Source organism: Sylvia atricapilla, chromosome 3, assembly GCF_009819655.1.
Source record: "Sylvia atricapilla isolate bSylAtr1 chromosome 3, bSylAtr1.pri, whole genome shotgun sequence".
NCBI classification, from domain to species: domain Eukaryota; kingdom Metazoa; phylum Chordata; class Aves; order Passeriformes; family Sylviidae; genus Sylvia; species Sylvia atricapilla.
This window is the reverse complement of record NC_089142.1, coordinates 77,983,375-78,004,602: the sequence shown is the minus strand read 5'-3', so window position 1 is coordinate 78,004,602 and position 21,228 is coordinate 77,983,375. Positions and strand designations below refer to the sequence as shown.

Below are 21,228 nucleotides of genomic sequence, written 5' to 3'. Positions count from 1 at the left end.
AAATTTTGGACTAATCTTATTTAAAGCAAAGGTGTAAACCTTTTTGTAGTCATTCCCTAAAGTAAGAATACTGTTGATGAGTTTACCTACTAAAAAAAGTACTCTGAGAGGTCTGAATTAATGAAAGATTCCAGAAATAATTCATAGATTGTGAAAATATTACGGATATTTTTTATATGCCTTTCCTCATATGGTAGGATGAATTATGACATTGCATAACTCTATTTATGCAATATTTGTTTTTATTGCTTTGTCTTTGGTGGGTTTTTCTCTCCACATGACAGTGGAAGACATCCTCTGTCTCACTCTCCTGGGGTCTACTGATGCCCACTAGTGTGGAGAAGTGCCAGGAGAGAGATAAGAGCTTATGTTCATCTTTCACAGCTCTGCTTCCTCAGGGCAAGGCTAATGGGCACAAGACTCTGTCTCCAGTGGTACACTGGAAAATGGCAATTGTTTAGTCTGAAGTACGTTAGGAAGGATTTCTTTGTGATATTGATGTTCTGCTCGTCTCCAGACAAAGGAAGTGAATGTAACTATGGATGAGCTTCCTCAGTTCTGGGTTCCCAGTAGGTGGCACTTTGGTGTTGCCTATTCTTTAATCTTACAGAAAATGGTTTCTGCCCTCTCCAAGAGATTTTTTTACCTTTGTAACTTAAATTATAGGAGTGGTGTTTACCAGGTTATGTTGATGATCAGTGATTTCTACATGACATGTCATAATACAATAAAATCATTAATTCACTGTGAATCTTGGACAGTGTGTCTGCATTACAGCATTTGTTTAAAATAAGCTAATGAGACCACTGAAAGGGTAGTTTTTGAAACATCTTAGGAGTTTTTTTGTGAAATGCACCAGAAAGGGATTTAGATGGTTATTGCTAATGACACAGATAATTACTGAACTGTACTGTGTCTGATAATAAGATGAATTGTAAAGAAAAGCAATATTTTACTGTTAGAATTACTTAAATTACTTGATTTTTTTCAGGGATGTTTCTATAAACTGTTTTATTCTCTATTTAATTTTTAAAGTTAGAGTAAGGTTAATTGGTGTGAAAAGATACAGAGAAGTATATGAAAATTCAGTAACTAATACAAGATTTATTTTAGACACGCTGATTCAAAAGGTTCTTTTTGTAGTTCGCTATATGCATAAAAGCAATTGATAAAATAAATGTAATCCTAGGAGAAATCCTTCAAGCAGTCAACCTACAAGCACCAGGCTGTGATATTTTTGAGTACCTTCTCATGCTCTTATGTATATTTGCTATTTAGATAGGTAAAACCTGACCATTCTTCTTTTTAGCTCTGAGTGGGGAGTGGCTGAGTGGGGGGGATAAACAAAAGACCTATGGGAAGAAGAAAATTCATCATGATATCCTTTTAGCAGCTAAATAATCCTCACGATATTAAAGTATTATGTGACAGCTTTCCATGAGATTTTCTTGCAAATGTAGGAAGCTTTTCACAAAGAACTGAACAGGACTGTTCAGTCTGTATATAGACTGTTCCAAGTCTTACCTATAAAACTAACTAAATAAAAAAAAAAAAAAAAAAAAAAAAAAAAGATAAATCTTAGCCTTTTTTCAAAGCTAACCTCTTAATCTGTAGCAATATCAGGAAGGTGGTGGCATGAGCAGGTTCTGCAGGCTGTTTAATGACCAGTATATTAAAAAATTACTAAAGCTTTATGTGAGTGAAAGATTAGATTTTGCTTCAACATGCATTTCTGAAAATAGCTGGATTTTTATTTCTTAGAAGTCTGGTATGCTTTTGGATTCTTAAAAGTCAAGGAAAAAGACCACACTCAAACAGCCAAACCTGTATAACTTGTAATATCTCTCTTTCTTCTTTTTTCTTTTCTTTTTTTCTTTCAGGGGTGCTTTCCAGACAGGTCAGGGGCCATTGGATGCTCAAGTGAAACTCTTGGAATTCACCCTGGAGCAGAATTTTGAAGTTGTATCAGTTAGCACTATCTCTGCAGTAATTGAGTCTATAACCTTTCTTGTGCATCATTACATTACGTGTTCGGACAAAGTCATGTCTCGCAGTGGCTCAGACAGCTCTGTGGGTGCTAGAGCATGTTTTGGAGGGCTTTTTGCCAATATCATACGTCCAGGTGATGCCAAAGCAGTTTGTGGAGAAATGACAAGGGATCAACTCATGTTTGATTTATTAAAGCTGATAAACATTTTAGTTCAGCTGCCACTTTCCAGTAACCGAGAGTACAGTGCTCGCGTCCCAGTAGCAAGCAGCACTACAGACAGTGTGTCTGATGAGGAAAAGGTTTCAGGAGGCAAAGATGGCAATGGAAGCAACCCCAATACTCAAGGATCAACTGCATACATGGCGGACTTGGTGTTGGCCAACCAACAAATCATGAGCCAGATTTTGTCTGCTCTTGGCCAGTGTAACAGCAGTGCTATGGCAATGATTATTGGTAAGTGTTTTCTGTGTATCATGGAAGGTCTTTTGGGTGGTGAAACATTTAATACTTCTGCAATCTCATAAGCTGGGTGGAGATGTGAAAGAATGTGTTACAGAAATGACAGGAAAATGGAGACAGCAAAAGGTAAAGGGGAACAGATGCATGAAAAAAGCCCCTAACAGGAGGTGGGAGACAGTAATTGAAACCAAACAGGAATGTGTTTGGCATTTGAATTTGCTGAATCTTACAGTGCTTAATGTTACAGGACCTCTGGATATTGTCTAGTCCAGCCTTCCTGCACAAACTCACAGCCACCTCAATTGAGAGCATGTTGCTCAGTACCTTGGTTCGATTGGGTGCTTAATTCCTCAGGGTTAGAAACTCTACAACTGCTGTGGGCAACCTGTCACCATGTTCAATCATTCTTAAAGTAGAAAAGCCCTTTTCTTATGTTTAAGTGGAATTTCCTTTATTTCAGTCTGTAGCCATCACATGCTTCTGTGCATGAATTAGCATGAGTCTTCAGTTTGTACAAGACACCTTGCCTCAGTTGTTTTCTATGTATTGGATGATTTTCATTTTTTTTAAATCACTTTTGGAAAATACAAATTGCAATTGTGTCCCTTTCATTGGACACCTAAACGTTTCCTCTTTTTTACCAGAAATTGCATTAATATAATATTCTGGGAGTTGCAGTCATATATTTCTGAATGAGATCTTCCTCCTATGAACTAGTTAGAGAGATGATGATACTTAGAAAGCAAAGCTACTGTTTGTCAGAGATTTATCTGAGGTGCATTTTTTAGAGAGAGTATCTTTGTGACTTACTTGTATGCTGTGATGGTAACATAGAGTTTATATGCACAAGTTAAACCACTAGCTGAAATACCATGGATTTCTGCATGTGCAAAACATTTTGCAGGAGGATAGGCAAAGACCTGCACTCCATTTCAGGTGCAATTGTTGTAAAATTTTGTTCTCTTTATAATGGTTCTCTTGCTTTGAAGCAAGTTGCTCTGGCCTTTTCCATGTTGCCTCTTTAGAGCAGATACGAAACAGTTACTTGTTCAGTGAGCCTGCATGACTATTAGACTAGTGGTTTATTTCAGCATGAAAGCAGTGAGGAAAAGATAGTTGATAGTAGACAAATTAAACAGGAGGTAGGATTTGACAAGTTTGGATTGTGCTGCTGGAACCTTCCTGAAATTAATTTCAGAGTATCTCCTTCATCACTTAGAGCAGTTGGTGTCATATTGCAAAGACAGTATGAGTACTGAAAGTAGTTTGTTCTGGGAATAGTGGTTTGTTCTAAGTATGTGTTTCTTTAGAGTGAAGTTCAGATACTCCTCTTCTCAACTTTGATGTCTTTCTAAACCACTGATTTTTGTCCAGCCGTTGTTTTGCTATTTTTAAGGACAGTTTGGAAAGATAGGTTTTTTCAAAATGTTTTTCATTGAAATCAGGGTTCTGGGCCAGCTAATCCTTTCAACGGATTGTTCTTCCAAAGTGTTTTTAATACAGGTTATTGAAAATAATCTGTCCATGTATTTTGGGAAGTTGCAACACAGCTATGTATGGGTTTAGTTACTTCAAGAAAAACTATATTAAACTCTTTCCAGACAATCTCTATGAACAAAACATTTTGCAAGACTACAGTCAGAGTTACACAAGATCAAAAAATCAGTTATCAGCATATAGTAGTAAGCATGTAATAACTAATGCAGCATGGAAAGGTGCTACCAGGATAGGTAAACAAGAAGATGTCTGTAAATGTCTGATAGGTAGTCAACATCTGGTGTCAACATTTATTCTAGTAGTATTAATTTACTGCATCTGGCAAGCCAGCTGGTCAGGATCCAGAATGGCCGTGAGTAATTCACTTGTCAAATGAATTTTAAACAATTTCTTTCTGTTTTTCCTTTTATGACCATTCTGTCTGTTTCATTAGGGTTTTATGCTGTGTAATTGACAAACTGTGAAAATCACACAAGTAACAGTATTTACCTCCTATCTTGTCCTCACCTGAAGGTCCTCCCTCACAGCAAATCCAGCTCACTTGACTTCAGCTCTATCATTCATTCCATTTAACTTTTCCAGGCTGGACAGAGGCTGGGTCTTAGGACTGCTTTATTTGTTGCTTTGCATGCGTTGCTTATCAATATTTGCTTTCTTGACAATTTAGAAGGTGGTCAGAGTATACTACACCTGGCAATTCTCTTGCCAAAATGTTTCTTTAAGACATGCTCCGAAGATCACTTGAGCACACTGATTTTTATTACTGTTTGTTGGTACAACTTCAGTTTCTCTAAATGGGACAGGATTGCTCTGTGGTTGTCTTACATTTAAATCTGAGACCACTTTTCACAGCTCTTCCAGATCAAAGTCTTATGATTTGTAAGACAGTTGTATTTATGGAAGTAATCTCTTCCATGGGAAGACTATTACTTTGCTTTCTGTCTGTAATCTCAGCAATGTGTAGTAAATATTGCTGAAAGTTGATATTCAGATGATCATCAATAAATCCTGAGCTTTAATAGTGAGAAACAGAATTCCAGGGGAAGTATTTCTAATAGAAATGTGTTAAATGTTTGGGGATGTTTTTGGCAGCACAAGGGCACTTTATTATTTTCTGAAAAATGTCTTAAATGTCAGTTGCTTCTGGCTAGGAGCGATTCCAATCCTTGTAGTTACCCTATTTCCTTCACTAATTACACTCATTTTTATGGTATGATTTGAATTTCCTGACTTCTTGGGTCAAGTCTTTCTATTTATACATTTCTGGAAACACTAATTTTAAGTCATATGATCCTGAAAATGGGTCCATTTGTACTTTGTAAAATCCGTGCGAACATTTTGAATATTCTTGAGTTCTCTTATGTGCTTAATGGTTTGCTAGGTCTTAGTTTGTGACCTTTGAGCTGTCTCTTTTTCATTTAGGTGCAAGTGGCTTACATCTGACTAAACATGAGAACTTTCATGGTGGCTTAGATGCCATATCAGTTGGAGATGGGTTGTTCACTATCCTGACAACACTTAGTAAGAAAGCAACAACAGTTCAAGTGATGCTTCAGCCTATTCTTACCTACATGGCCTGTGGGTACATGGGAAGGCAGGTAAGTTCCCTTAGGCTTGCTGTGCTTCAAGGTAGTGATGCTGTAATCAGTAATAAGGCCAGAAAACTTAAGTATTGCTACGTAAAATAAATGTAAACATTTTTACATCCTCTTCATCCACTTCATTTGGGTGCGGAAGTTAGGAAGCCCTTCGCTGTTTCCTATGGTAGAGAGTTCTCTAAGGACATTTTGACATTTCTGTAAATGGTGCTGGCTAAAGGCTTGAAGATTGAACAGATATTTTATTATGTGTAAGGGAGAAGCACATGTACTGTGGCCATTTAATGCTCAGTACTCTTATTTCCCTGAAGATGCTCACCCTCTGAGTATGAGCTTTTCCATACCCGAAGACTTCTGTGTAAGGAATTGAACCATGTGGAGCATGGTATTATATATGGTGGCATTTCTTCCCTGGTGGCATCTCTTCCCTGGTAGTTTTGCTTACTAAAAGGAGAGGTTTAGAGGTTTTGTTATTTGAATTTCTACTGTACTAATTTTGTATGAAACCATGTATTTCTTAATTGATTTTCTTCTAGGGTTCTCTTGCCACATGTCAGTTATCTGAGCCACTGCTCTGGTTCATTTTACGAGTGTTGGATACAAGTGAGGCACTGAAGGCTTTCCATGATATGGGTAAGAATGTCTTTTCTTCAGCCACATCAAATAAAAAATTGGGTTTTGATTTTTTTGGCACTTAAAGAATACATATATGTGTGTACATGGGCCAGTTTACTAAGTAGGCCTTTGCTTGTGTGGAATCTATTGCATGCTTCTGAGTAGTATTTTTTCTCTCTACCCACATCATACACAGGTGGTGTTCAACTTATCTGTAACAACATGGTAACAAGCACAAGGGCTATTGTTAACACAGCAAGGAGCATGGTTTCAACTATAATGAAATTCCTGGATTCTGGTCCCACCAAAGCGACAGACAGCAGTTTGAAAGCCAGAGTGCTTGCTTCCGAGCCTGATAATGCAGAAGGAATTCATAACTTTGCACCTTTGGGTGAGTGACCTTTCTTTCTCTTAGATTAATGTCTGTTGGTCATTTGAATGGGTATCAAGTTCTAAACAAAAAGTAATATGGTAGTGTCAAATGTTCCAATACTACTAAGTCTTCTAATAAGAAGAGTTGCTGGTGTTTCAGGGTGATGTTGAGGGATGAGGTTAGTCCCCTCCACCACAGGTAATAAGGCCTTACGTGGACAGGGAAGAGGAGGAGTGGTCTGTCTGATGAAGTCATGCATCAAGGTGACCCTTTCTCCTCCCCTGGTTCCAGCCCACCATCTGCCTTAGACACACGAAGACTGAGTAACTTAGGCACATCAGTTTTGGAATTAATGGAGAATCATGGCAGGGTGGGATGACAGAGAATGAGCCTGAGCTCTGTAAAGCAAAGCAGAAGCTGGAGCATAAGGCTGATATTTCTGATGGTGCTACATCTGACTACTCTCATGTTGCCTGCATGAGCATTTGTTAGAATTGCAGTGCTGTTTTTATATCAATACAATGGCTGCCAGTTAACTAAAATGTTTTAAGAGGTAGAGGTACTTACTATCTTACAAAGGCTTTCCTTATCAGTACTAGTGTCTTTGTTTTCTGTTGCTGCCCACTAGTGCAGCCCTTGAATGTATCATACGGTTTTTGTCACTGACAAGAGGGGATTAATTTTAAAATTCCTGGAGAGATTATTGAATGAGAAAGGAATCCATTGAGTCCCGTGATTCAAATTTACTAGTGTCAAAAATAATGGCATTACAAAAGACAATAAAAAGAGGTTTATTTGGTAGAATAGGAGGCTCTGGAAATCTACTTTGCTCTTCACAGATTTCTAAATGGTAAATTTAGAAATCCTGTGAGTGTTCGTCCTTTGTTACTTTAAATCATAAAAATCCTAAGCATGTATGGCAATATGTTATTGCCTGCCTTGTCTTCCAGCTTACAGAGTGCTGCAGTTCTTGATGTTCTGCCATGAGGGCATCTCTCTTAATATTTAACTTTCAGTCAGGATTGTGCTTTTGAAATTAACCTTCATTGCCCTCACTTAGTACATTCTAATTCCCATCATTTAGTGGTCTCTGTAGTATATTCTGATTCTCATCATGTGGTTGTTTGTTATGACAGGTAAAAGAATTATAAAAGAAAGGCCTCATAAAATCAGGCCTGCTCTGCTAAATTGCCAAAGTTAGCCTGTCATTTCTTCTAAGTAATTTGCAAGTTCCCATGCAAAAACAATCTTAGTGTAATAGCCTATTCCTGGGTTGAAAAACAAATGCACCTGCAATAAGAAGAGATTTGTCCCATGAGAATCAGTAAAGAAAATCTGTAAACAATCCAAGAATAGAGATATTTGATGGACAAGTAGAATACCTTTTACTAACCAATAGAGTAATTAGCAAGAAAGCTATTAACCAATTGAAGTTGCACATGAAGTCTGTAAAAACTGTGTAAAATGATTTGTGATAATAAAGAATTGGCTTTTCCTGCATGAAAATAATGGAGTCTTGGCAAACTTATTACAATAGTTATTCTCTGAGATGAGCTTAATTCGTTTTGGGATGAAAGTTTATCAGAATGTGTCCAGGAATTAATGTCCAGCTGCTGCCAGACATTGAATCGTGGGGTCAGGCTAAAACTACAGTAAGACACCCCAAGTGCCTGTAGTTTGGAACAGCTCAAATCTGGTCTTGTTATGCCCTGTAATTTGATAAAGAAGACAGCCTACATTTTCCTTCTTCATTCTTAACTTATGCTAGGAGTAGAAAAAGAAGCAGAAGCTGTGGTCAGTTTATTTTTTTATTCTGGTGTCTTTTTTAGAAAAGGATTTTCATGTGAAACCTTTTTAAAGAAAAAAGTGTTGCAGAAGTTGGTTTTGAAGTCATGTATGTTATTTTAGTATTTAAAGTATGTTAACTGTGAATTAACTGAGTTCAAGTTCTAAGCATGCTGTTCAACCTGCCTTTCTTTTTGGGTTTTTTTTGTCATGTACTCTTGAGAGTAAGTTTAGAATTTCGGTAGTAATTGTCCCCTAGCAAATTTAAAGGACATACATATGCATGTGGATACGTGAATTGTGTATTTAAAATAGTCCCAGAGTAAAAGAAAAATAACTGGGCAGTAAGCATTAAACATGGGATATTACTGATGAAGCAGAAGAGATGAGACAGAAAAGAAAAGATGTTTTCCACAGTTCAGGTTGTAAATTAATGTGGGTTTTATTAATAAACATGAATAATCAATGTTAATGATGCTGTTTTTGAAGGTTCGATCACCTCCAGCAGTCCCACTGCCCAGCCTGCTGAAGTGCTGTTGCAGGCTACTCCTCCCCACAGACGGGCTCGCTCTGCTGCATGGTCATACATATTTTTACCTGAGGAAGCTTGGTGTGACCTCACGATTCACCTTCCTGCAGCTGTGCTGCTCAAGGAGATCCACATCCAGCCTCACCTGGCCTCTCTGGCAAGTAAGTAGATTCACTGATGCTGATGCCAGTTCAAAAATTTGAAGGTTGGGATATAATACAAGGAGTATAATCAGAGGAACTTAAGCTGGGAGATTGTTTTAATAATGCCTGTAAAATAAGTGTGAAAAGCTTGCAAATTCTGCTTTCCTTGAGAATGGAAGGCCCTGCCTCTGCTTGTTTTCTAGCTTAGTAGATGGCATGTGGCATTCATGTTAAACATGTCAAAAAACTTTGTCATATTTATCAAAAGTTTGCCCACTGAGAAAGTGGTATTGATCAAGGGTCTTCAGGCAAAATGCTTTTATATGGTAGTTGGGAAAAACCATGAGATTTTCAGCTCATATTGTTGTAGCCCTGATAGGGAAACAGTGTTTTCAGTATCAGGACTTTTCTTCGTCTGAAGTCTTTGAAATAAACTCTGTATACCATGTGCTTGTGCTTTTTAACATGTACCATCTCCCAGGTCAAGTTCTCCAGCTGCAGTTCTGTAGTAGTGTCTGCCTGAGATCATGTCAGGCATTTTGTTCTCTGAATTTTAAGTGTTGACCATGTATCCATGATGAAGATAAACTGGTACAGATTTTAAAATAGTGTTAAACCTTCTTATCTTACTCTATAGCTTGCCCTTCATCAGTATCTGTTGAAATAAGTGCAGATGGTGTCAACATGTTACCATTGTCAACTCCTGTTATCACGAGTGGTCTCACCTATATAAAAATCCAGCTGGTAAAAGCTGAAGTTGCCTCTGCTGTCTGCCTTCGTCTCCATCGTCCTCGGGATGCCAGTACCCTGGGCCTCTCTCAGATCAAACTGCTGGGCCTCACTGCCTTTGGAAACACCTCCTCTGCCACTGTCAATAATCCCTTCCTGCCCTCTGAGGACCAGGTCTCCAAAACCAGGTAAGGCTCCAGTGTCAGGGGACAGTTTGTGCCAGTTTATGCTTTAGGGTTCAGGTTTTTTATGGTGCTTCTTCTCTGAATCAGATCTTTCAGTAGCAAATTCTTCCTCTTTTTTTTTTTTTTTTTTATTCCAATATGAAAGGAAAGGAAAGGAAATATAAGCAGTACTTCTGCCTTCTTTAGTAGCATGCTTCGTCGACAAATATAAAAGGGAATGTTTTGTCCCTGCAATGGTGAGAGAATACAAAGCATAGGAAAGCATTTGGAGTTGCATTTTGTGTTTTTAATGGCAGTTGTCAAAAAAAATGGAGTGCCAGAATACCTCTTATCCTTTCAGAAGTCAGCGGAGTTACATAAGTATTGGAGCAGGAGTAGAAATAGAACAATGGAATGTTTTGTGGAAGTCATATCTAATATTGCTGTTTGCAAACATTTCAGAAATAGGAGCTGAATGTTGTTATGATTCTGACATATCAGCAAGATTTCTTTTCAAAAGCATTTACTTGGTTTGGTGGCATTTTGAGTTTCTTACTCATTTTAAAAATAAGATAAATGAACACATAAGGGATTTTTTTTAAGTGTCAAAGTTTCCCAACTTTGAATTTAATTTACTGGATGGATTTTTGAGATTTCCCGGTTTTTAAGCTTAGCTTACTAAATTGTAAAAACTTACTCATTTTAAATATTTCATCTTTGAACCTTAATGTTTATAAATTTGAAGAGAGCATGGGAAAGTTTTGAAAACCTTTCTTATGCAGGGAAAAATTTTAAGAGCATAAGTAAATTCAGAGAACATAAATACTCTCAGTGTATAATTATTAAAAGCTGTATAACTGAAATTGGTTTTTGCCCTTAAATAGCAGTGAAGAAAACTATTATAACCAAATTATACTATATTTTTACTTCAGAAAAGGTTATAATAAAGTCACACAAGAGTAATCAGTATCTAAAGAAAGAAGATGTGTGTATGTTCCTCATTTGTTGAAATGTTTTATTGTAGCTTTCAGCTTAATGTTATATCTCAATAAAAACAATGATAGTAATGTGAAGCATATTCAGTAAACCTGCATAAATTTTGTTTTAGACATACCAGAGAACTTGCTCTCTTGTAATTAATGAGTCCAATTGATTTATGAGTAAATGTTTCCTAAAATAAAATTGTAAGCCTAATTTAAGATCTATAATAAAGTCTGCATTTTTTTTAAACTGTGGTAAAGGTTAGTTGTGGAAGCAAACTGCTAGTTTAGAATTTGTCAGTGAGAGGTTTATTTCACATAGAGCTTAGATTGCCATATTGTTCATGGTGCTAGTTTAAATAGTATTGTGGTATATTTTATAAATAAAGTCTTATTGCGTGTTTCCAAATTGATTCAATTACAATAGGTTTATTTCTTAGGATTTGTTATGAAAAGGACTTCGGGATGATTTGTCAAAGAATGAGAGACATGAGGGAAATGTAGTAGCTAACACGTTTTTAATTTCTCTGCTTTTTCTGTATGCATTTTAAATTAGATTCCTTAAGATTCACCATAGTTTATTGTAAATGTGTATGATCCTAAAAGTTTGTGATGTCAGGGAAGTTTGTGCAGGTGTATTTCAATGCCAACTACTGTTGCATCTTCACTCCTTTTTGATGTTTAAAAAATCAACCACAAGCAAATAAAAACCCAACAATAAAAAAAAAAAAATCAACAATCAATAAAATCCAAGCCTGCCCCACCCCATCCCCGTATATAAACACCTTCCCCTTCATCCTTCCCTCAACAGGGAAGAATTTCTTCCTGTTGGAACAAATATCTAAGTGAATCGAGAAATCTTGAAAAACTTTAGTAATAATACTTGTAGGCTCTTAACTCTGCCCACAGACCCTGCCTTTCTTACAGTCTTAATCCAATGATTGCAACAGCATTATCAATGTATATTTTATTGTGGTCTTAAATTCATGATGTTTCAGCAAGTCACAGAAGTTTTCTGCAGTACTTGTCCTGTAATCTAATACAGGTAGTTGTGCTACAGATAAAAAGTATTACAATAAAATAGTACATTAGCTCATTTTTCTGTTTTCCTTTTCAGTATTGGATGGTTAAGATTATTACACCACTGCCTCACTCACATAAGTGATTTGGAAGGAATGATGGCTAGTGCTGCAGCACCCACTGCTAATCTGTTGCAGACATGTGCTGCTTTACTCATGTCCCCTTACTGTGGGATGCACTCTCCAAACATCGAGGCTGTGCTTGTGAAAATTGGACTTCAGTCCACCAGAATTGGTCTAAAATTGATTGACATTCTTCTAAGAAACTGCTCGGCATCAGGGAGTGATCCTGCAGGTGAGTGCAGTGTATTTCTTTTCAGTTCTTGCTTAAAAACATTGCTTGTATAACAGTACAAATGCAGTATATTTGTATGTTGCTTTCTGATTATGAACCTAGGTTGCCAGAATTTGCCATTGTACTTTGTTGGGCTTCTAGGTATCACAGTCTTTTTTTATGTGGGTAGTCCTACCACAGTAAAGCACTGCAACCAGGGTTGTTTGGTTTTTCATAATTAGATGGGTGGTTTGAAGACAGAGTAGGATGTACAGTGTATCCTAAGTGCCTCTTACTTTAGATACTGTGTCCAGATGTTTTAAAATAATGAGTGCTGCACAAGTACTGTTAAGGAAAACTAATGCAGAATTTGGGCAGCAGTAAGTCTGTAGGATAGTATAAATTCTGAATAACACTAAGCATTGAAAATATTTATGTGTGGAGGTACATAAGGAAGATACCACTATATTCTATGTCTCAGTGAAATTTTGCAGAAGCTGTTCTGTTAGTGCACTGAGTGTTTATTGTATTTATGGTTTCATACCACTTTGCTGTTTTGTAGCTTCTAAATGAAAGAAAACAAATTCAGTTTTTTTCGGTTTTGAGGCTGCTAACAGAAAGCACTCTTTTAAAAATGGCATCCATGACTTCTTTTGCCATGAGTTAGTGTTTCAGCGTAGACTGCTCTCTTTTGCTGGAATGTTGTTAGATAGGGGAGAGTACTTTCTGGCAGGGCAGAGGTTGAACACAGTGAGGAGAAGCTGAATAGGAAATAATCTGTGTAAATCTTCATATGTAATCCCATTGATTGAAATTTGAGTTAAATACGCATTTATTTTGAAAAGAGTGTTTGCTTCTGTGAAGCAAGAGTTTTGACAGCTGCATTGGAATTAGTCATGTCGTTTTGGAATATGTTGAAGAAAACCCCAATACATAAACCTCTAAGTCCTGTATCTGATGAATATCGTAATGGATCTTCCTTGCATAGTAAGGCTGAACATTGGACATACAAAATGCACAGTTTTGAGACAGTGGTGTGTATAGGAATATCATCCTTATGTTATTGAGAAAACTTGATTCAGTGTTAATATTGCAATTTTGTAATAATGTCATGAGTGCACTTAAAATATGTATGTAAGTACTTCTGTTATTTCCCCTCCCCTTTTTTTTTTTAATGCGGCAAGATCTGAATAGCCCTTTACTGTTTGGAAGATTAAATGGTCTCTCTTCTGACTCCACAATAGACATTCTTTATCAGCTTGGAACAACTCAAGACCCTGGAACAAAAGATAGGTAATGTTATTTGGGTTGTCATATGGAAGCATATGCAGAAAATAACCTGTTAAACAGAGGCTTGATATTAGTTCACAAAACCGAACGTTTTTGAAATCTGAATGTTATGAGGTAGCATGGAAGTGCAGACATCTGAAGAAGCTCTCCCAGCTTTCTGTCTTAGATCTTTGAGTCCTTTCCAGAGCATGCTGTCCCTCTTTTTCTGCTCTTATAAATGTGATAAAACTTTGGTTTTCAACTTTTCTTTCAAATAGTCAGAACTCAGATACCTGCTGTATTTTCTTTTTCTGTAGAAGGTTCACATTTGGCTGTCCCAGATAAATTTTTTGATTAATTTTTGCCTTAAACTAAGTCTTGAGAAAAATGAGCTTGAACTTTGCTTCAAAGAAAGAGATAAATGTGTAAATTGGATTACAAAAAACCAGCAGGCTAATTTGATTCTGAGTGTGTCTTTGCTCGTTTATAATGTGCAACATCATCTTGTCTTCCAGAATTCAAGCACTGCTGAAATGGGTCAGTGATTCGGCAAGAGTTGCAGCTATGAAAAAGAGTGGCCGGGTCAGCTACATCTGTCCCAATAGCTCAACCAGAGAGTATGGGCTTTTGATGCCATCCCCTTCCCACTTGCATTGTGTGGCAGCAATTCTGTGGCATAGTTACGAATTGCTCGTTGAATACAATTTGCCAGCATTGCTGGACAGGGAGCTCTTTGAGTAAGTAAAGCCAAGTTTTGCACTTGTATAATTGTTTTTATATTTAAATTGTTTTGTTCATGGATGTAATACAACTTGAAGGGCACTTACTGTGAAAGAATAATGGAAAGTGAAGCTGAAGCCTGAAGCGAATTGATAGAACAGATACCTAAAGATATCCAAACAGGTAGTTTTGTAGTTCTAAACTCAAAGCTTCACTTCCCATATTCCAGGTATGATTGTATTTAAAGATGCAAAAATCTGAAATGAAACAGCAAATCCATGTATATACTTGCATATATGTAAAAGGTGAGCTGGTAATGGTTTTGTTTATGAGGTCTTTTAATGGGCTATCCTTGAAATTGTTTGCAGTAATTTCCAAAGTAAATATAAGGGATTTTCATTAGGATGCTGTTACAGAAGTATTATCTTATTGGTCACAGATCCAGTATCTGTAACTGATAGCTGAGATGAAGGAAGGGAGGGATGTTTTCTTGGAGTTTTTACTTCTGTTCTGGCCAGTCTGATCTGAAAGAAATGAAGGCACAAAATCTGGAGCTTCAGCTATGAACGGGCTTCATTTTGATGCATTCTAAAGAGAAGTTCACCCTAAATACCAAATGTGTACCCTTAGTGACTCCCAAAATGAAAATATATGATCTAATATTTGCAGTTTATGTTGCTTAACCATCTTCTGTTTAAACAAAACAAGCCACATAACATTGTTTCACATGTTTTATAAAAAATGGCTGTTAAATTACTGTATCTAGCATTAGTCAGGCTTCTTTGATTTGTACTTTTGAATACATTTGCTGTTAATGAAGGGATTTTGCACATGGTTTTGTTGTTACTGTTAGGAAACCTTCGTATTTTTCTACAACCAATCGCCTTTAGGCCTAGTCAAGCATTCAAACACCATCCAAGTGTAAGTCGTAACCATTTAGTTATGGTTACAGGTACAAGCATGTGGAACTCTTACATGACTTCAAGCAAAACAATTTCCAATGACATTTTGGTGATACTGTGTTAGATAATTTTTAATTCAAAATGAGCTTGTTCATCTTGGGAATCATTTTAAGGATTTTAAATTGCAGGTCAGTTAGTCCTTTTAGCAATACACTTCAATACATTTTCAGGATACATTCTAAGATTTGAAAAGGTCTAATAAAAATAGACTTTCTAAAATGGACAGCTTAATTAGATTTATATAAATATTTATATAAATATGGGTTGCACAGCTCAATTCCTGTCTTTTGGAGGATAGTGTGTTGTTTTCATCACAGGGAGAAATGATAGTTTGTACCTAGTTTGAGTATGCAAGCTATGATATAGCCCTGTTCCCCTACCTCCTGCCAGATATAAAACTATCACTCATACGAGCCACCATCTGGAGCAAATTATAAAATATATTCTGTAATAAACATAAAAGCTTTTTTGTCAGTTATATGGGTAAATAACTTTTCTAATAAAAATAACTTTTCGTATGTATTTTTCATCTTCTTTGATATTGTAACTTTTGAAATACTGTAATGGATTCTAGCTATAGCTCCAAGTTTTTCCTTCATGTGATAAATCACTTTTTTCTTGGAAATATTTTCCCATCATCCTTATTTTCCATTTCAGTGTTTTTGCTTTGGCCAGTGAATGCTAATACCTTAGTTATTTTTAAATATGTATTTAGAAAAAAAACTTATTTTTCATAGAGCATGAACTCATCTGGAAGATTTTGGCATTTGGATTGTGTTAATATATAGTTGGAGGAGACTTAAGTGTGTAGCTTTATTATATGTGGACTTTTGGAAATTGTGACTGTCTTTCCAGAGTTACAGATCATTTAGCCACTGAGATGAGTTTTCTGTTAGGGAGGGGTTTTATCGACCATTTTCTTGACTGGTGATAAATCCAACTTTTGGTTAGAGCCAGAGAGTTCCTTGAGTTCCTAAAGTGCCCTTAGACGAAACATAGAATAACATTTCCATCCAGAAGAGGGGAAAACAACCCTTGTCCTCAAATGGGAATGCAATATATAATACGTTCAAATTTATTTTAAAAACCTAGCATTGACTGGCATGAAGTGCTGTAAATGTTTAGATAATTTTTAAGTACTTCACGTACTCTGAACAAGTCCATGTGAAGAAATTACCGTTCTACTTTACAAGTACCCCTTCTGAAATTTAAGCTGAATAATAGGAGCTAAATTACCTTCTGCACTCATGCCTAGGATGATAATTCAAGCAAATAGTACTTGGGTGTGAAGTCAAAGGTAGGTGGGATTTTTGAATCACTGAGGAATAATTCTGTTGTTTACTTGTGTCCTAAGTTGAGGTCAAGTAAGGGATAGCAGGGGTGTTTTGTTCTGCCAACAGGGTTGTTGCTGCTTTCATTTTTTTGAAGCATCTTTAAAAGAATTCCTAATAAGGGAGATTTTTATAAATTTTGAAACATGTTAAAGTACTTTCAGTTCTTACAGAGAATTGAGACCTTCATGTAAATGAGCCTGAGTACATACACATGTGTGACCCAAATAGCTGCAGCTTGGAGAATTGACAGCTCAAAGAGGTTGCAGTTGGTTGAAAATGTATAAGATGTATGACAACTATCAAAAGACTGAAATCTGGTTTTTGTGTGCAGCTGGTTTATATCTATTTAAAATACAGTATGGTGAAAGAAATTTAAGCATAACAGTTGAGAAATGCCTTTTGGGTAATCAGCATTCTTTTGTGATCCAGAAGAATCTTCCAAGTTCAGCATGGGATGTTTCACAGCAGCTTCTATAATAGTAAATCATTAAAGTGCAGAAATGTTGTATGAACCAGTGATAAAAAAGACTGGCAGATTATGTATTGATACGATTTTTCTGTCTTCTACAGGTCACTTTTTAACTGGTCCATGTCTCTTCCCTGCAACATGGTTTTGAAGAAAGCTGTTGATAGTTTGCTTTGTTCCATGTGCCACATCCACCCAAATTACTTTTCCTTACTGATGGGATGGATGGGTATCACTCCTCCTCCAATGCAGTGTCAGCACAGACTGTCTATGACTGATGACAGCAAAAAGCAGGACCTTAGTTCATCTTTGACAGATGACTCTAAAAATGCACAAGCCCCTCTTGCACTAACAGAGTCTCACCTGGCTACTCTTGCTGCCTCATCTCAGTCTCCTGAAGCTATCAAGCAGTTACTGGACTCAGGTTTGCCTTCACTGCTTGTACGAAGTCTTGCTAGTTTTTGCTTTAACCATACTTCTAGCTCTGACTGCACTGCACAATCAACGGATATCACCCAGGACAGGCTCAGGAGGCACCATGTTCCACAGCACTTTAATAAAATGCCCATCACGGCAGACCTGGTCGCTCCTGTTCTCAGGTTTCTGACAGAAGTTGGCAACAGCCACATGATGAAGGATTGGTTGGGTGGCTCTGAAGTCAATCCATTGTGGACAGCACTTTTATTCCTGTTGTGCCATTCTGGTGCTACCTCTGGAGGACACAATATGACGGCACAACAGACCAGTGCAAGATCCAGCTTGCTTTCTTCAACTGTAACCACAGGATTGACCACTCAGCAGCGGACAGCAATTGAAAATGCAACAGTTGCTTTCTTCCTACAGTGCATTTCTTGCCATCCTAATAACCAGAGACTTATGGCACAGGTGAGAGAGAAGAATAATAAGGTCTTAATTTAACAGCTAACTTTGAAAACTTTCTATGTTTTTTACCTTTCTTTATAATAACTTGGGGTTTTGTGAGCTGTCGTTGACTGGACAAGTTTTGTATTAAAATTTTTAGCTTGTTGGCCTGAGTCTGAAACATATAAAAATGTTTTGGCATGGCTGCCCAGTCCTGTGGGTAGATTTGTATTCCTCTTGGTTTAGAAATAAACCTTAGGCTGAACTCCAAGAGACTGTTTAATTGGATAGGGCTAAACTTTTGTGAAATGGAATATGAACAGCAAGCTTCATACACGTATTTAGTATTAGTAACCTAAGGAGATTTCGTGGGAAATTTGCTTGTGCAGCTTGTGTCCAAGGAAATAAGGGTATTGCAGAATATGGCTTTGCATTTGGCATTCTAGAGCAGATTCAGCTATCTTCGTCACACTCATTAACCTTGCAGACCTAGCTGGATACAAGTATAATAAAAAATGTTTTTTCAGCATTAAAAATGATGATGCTCTAGGAAGAAGTAGACTTCAGTAAAAAATTGAGTAAGTTCTGTGTTAATGGCTGGGAGTAATAGTAGTTAATGGCTGGGGAAATGTTTGCTTTAGGGATTCAAGAGCAGTTTTTGTAACTACTTTATTTTCAGTTCTTTATCTTTTTGAGAAATCTAAGTGTTTACAGTTACTTTGATGCTACAGTCAGCATTTTAAACTTTTATATTAAGGGCCTTATTTGCTGCAGTATTTTCTTCAGTGGTGCTCATTTCTGAGGTGTTTGTGTGATAACTGAAAGTGGATCTCAGGCACTGTCTACTGTGGCTGTGTAGAGCTATATTTTAAAGACCTAATTATAGAAATACTTTAAATCTGATATCATTTTGCATCCTCAGGTTCTCTGTGAACTGTTCCAGTCCTCTCCTCAGCGTGGGAACCTCCCAACCTCTGGAAATATTTCAGGATTTATTAGAAGGCTTTTTTTGCAGCTGATGCTAGAGGATGAGAAAGTGACTTTGTTTCTTCAGTCACCTTGTCCAGTAAGAGTTTTTGATACTGTATGGTAAACATGGAATAAATTCAGCCTTTAAATCTGAAGTATATTCAACTTTTAAGTGTTAGACAGCAGCTTTTTTCTGCTGTACACATAATGGAATTTTGGAAAGGAAAGTGCTATTGAATTGTAACTCATCATTTTAGAAGAAAATTCAAGGCACTGTGTTATGATAACACAAAATATTTGTTGGAAATATACTGCTTCTGAAGAATCTGACAACTGAAATTTACCTTGAAGAAGGCTTTCTAATAATACCCCTACACACTAGCAATAAATATAGATATAATATCTGTCCAGAAGTCCTTAGCAGTTTCATTAAGGATCAGTCATAGTCAAAATTGGCAGACATCCTTCAGCAGTTAGCCAAAATGCCATGAATAAATTGAGTGACAAATATGTGAATTAATTTATGAAGCAGATGTATACTTTATGGTTCCACATGCTTCACTGGAACAGAATTACAGTTGATGCCTAAAGTCCTCGCTGTTGAAGGCTGTGACTAAAAAAATTGGGTGAAACTATAAGTTTCTTTAAAAGATCTGATACTCCGATCCAGAAGAAAGTATTTGTTGCTTTGGTTTCTGCATCCCAGAAGTAAAGTACTACAGGAGAGATAGGAGTGGGAAACTGGATCGGATAGTAAAAAATGGAAAAGGAGGCACAAATACAGTTTTAGCACAAACATTTAAATGTTTTATCTTAGCTGAGTAATTGTTAACAGGTCCATTGATAATGTGAAGGTAGCATCAATTTTCTGTTAATTGTTTTACATGCAACAGATTTTTACAGAAAGCTGTTACTAGATATGTAAAAGCAGGAAAAATGTCTTGAATTTGTCATAATTCAGTTTCTTCTATCAAAAACACTTGGAAATTGTGTTCTTACTGAAATGATTCCTCCTATTACAAGCAAAGAGAAACCTTAAAAATAATGTGGATGTACAGAATATACTTCTAGAATATCCAACAACATAACCATAAAGATTGGTTCCCCATTTTTATCTTAAAAGTTCTTACCAGACCTTTTTCAGAAGCTCAGTTCTGGTTGTCAGCAAATACAAATTCTTTTTACTGTGTTGCACAGCAATACTTTGGTCCTGTAAGGGCATATTAATAAACAGGTCTTCAGGGCTGTCGAAAATACAGTAAAAATGGTAAAATATTTGCAGTGTTTTAACGAGTAGTGACTTAGTTGCCTGTCATAATAACAAAAAGTAGCTATTAAGTCTAGAATAAACTTCCTCCTCAAGTCAGAGCAACACAGAAACATGGTCTTTCCTACTCAAAGTGTATTGTTACTTTTTGATATTTAGTTTCAGAGTTAAGTTTTCATTTCCTAAATAATTGCAAGTCTCAGACATGCAATTTTTCATTCATATTACAGCTATGTAAAATAATTGGCTTTTTAAAGAAAATATGATATCATACTATTTCTGGTCCTAAAAGTATTGTAGGCTTTCAAAGCAAATTATTTTGAGTTAAAAAACCAAACATGTCCTAATTTGATGCATTTTTGCTGTGTACCTCCAAAATTGAAGGATATGTCAGTTTTCTTTTTTAGCACACTAAGAATTTAGCTTTATCTAGCTGACATGGCTTTATAAGAATATAGTAGTTTAAGTTATTTCTCAGTGTTAAATTCATAATTAATGTTCACTGTTCTTCCCTTTCAGCTGTACAAAGGTAGAATTAATGCTACTAGTCATGTAATTCAACATCCAATGTATGGAGCTGGACACAAATTTCGTACTCTTCACTTGCCTGTCTCAACAACTCTAGCAGAGGTTCTTGATCGTGTGTCAGGCAAGTTTGAAATAGTTCATGGTGTTTATTTGCTTTTTTTTAAATGTAGTTTTTTAAAAAAATCTTATATTGTTTGTTTGACCATACAAATGATACTGCAAATATCAGTCTTTAAAACACACATTTATTAAATTTCCCCAAATTTTGTCAGTTAAATATCCTGGAACTTAGTGATACATCTCAAGGTGGAGATGTATGTCCTGTGAAAAGGATCTTGATAAAGGCTCCATCTAATTTCTGTGATGATACATTTGTCTACTATATAAATATTTACATTTGCATACTAAATGGGAAATGAAAAGTACAAATTACTTTTAGATATTAATTTTAAAATTATGCACAGTGAGAGAATAATGTTAAGGCATTAATTTATTTGGTTTTTAAATTTCAGTACTTTCAGTTATACTTCTTGAATATACAGTAAGAGATGAACCTCTCTGTAGGGAGCTCTGTTGATCAGGCTTTCACAATTTCATGTCAAAATATGGATTTTGACACCTAAATGGTAGACATCTT

At 36.3% G+C, this 21,228-nt stretch overlaps 1 protein-coding gene across 4 annotated transcripts in view; it reads left to right on the top strand.

The window, feature by feature from the left end:
- Positions 1-21,228, top strand: part of LOC136359341 (baculoviral IAP repeat-containing protein 6) — a 175,252-nt gene that overhangs the window by 81,915 nt on the left and 72,109 nt on the right. For all 4 annotated transcript variants that reach the window (XM_066315910.1, XM_066315909.1, XM_066315908.1 and 1 more), the window contains exons 46-57: positions 1,881-2,443; positions 5,369-5,544; positions 6,081-6,177; positions 6,356-6,550; positions 8,807-9,007; positions 9,627-9,906; positions 11,980-12,236; positions 13,400-13,508; positions 14,000-14,221; positions 17,071-17,851; positions 18,750-18,893; positions 20,583-20,712. In XM_066315910.1, coding sequence (XP_066172007.1) covers positions 1,881-2,443; positions 5,369-5,544; positions 6,081-6,177; positions 6,356-6,550; positions 8,807-9,007; positions 9,627-9,906; positions 11,980-12,236; positions 13,400-13,508; positions 14,000-14,221; positions 17,071-17,851; positions 18,750-18,893; positions 20,583-20,712 — 3,155 coding nt within the window. The remainder of the gene's footprint in view (positions 1-1,880; positions 2,444-5,368; positions 5,545-6,080; positions 6,178-6,355; positions 6,551-8,806; positions 9,008-9,626; positions 9,907-11,979; positions 12,237-13,399; positions 13,509-13,999; positions 14,222-17,070; positions 17,852-18,749; positions 18,894-20,582; positions 20,713-21,228) is intronic.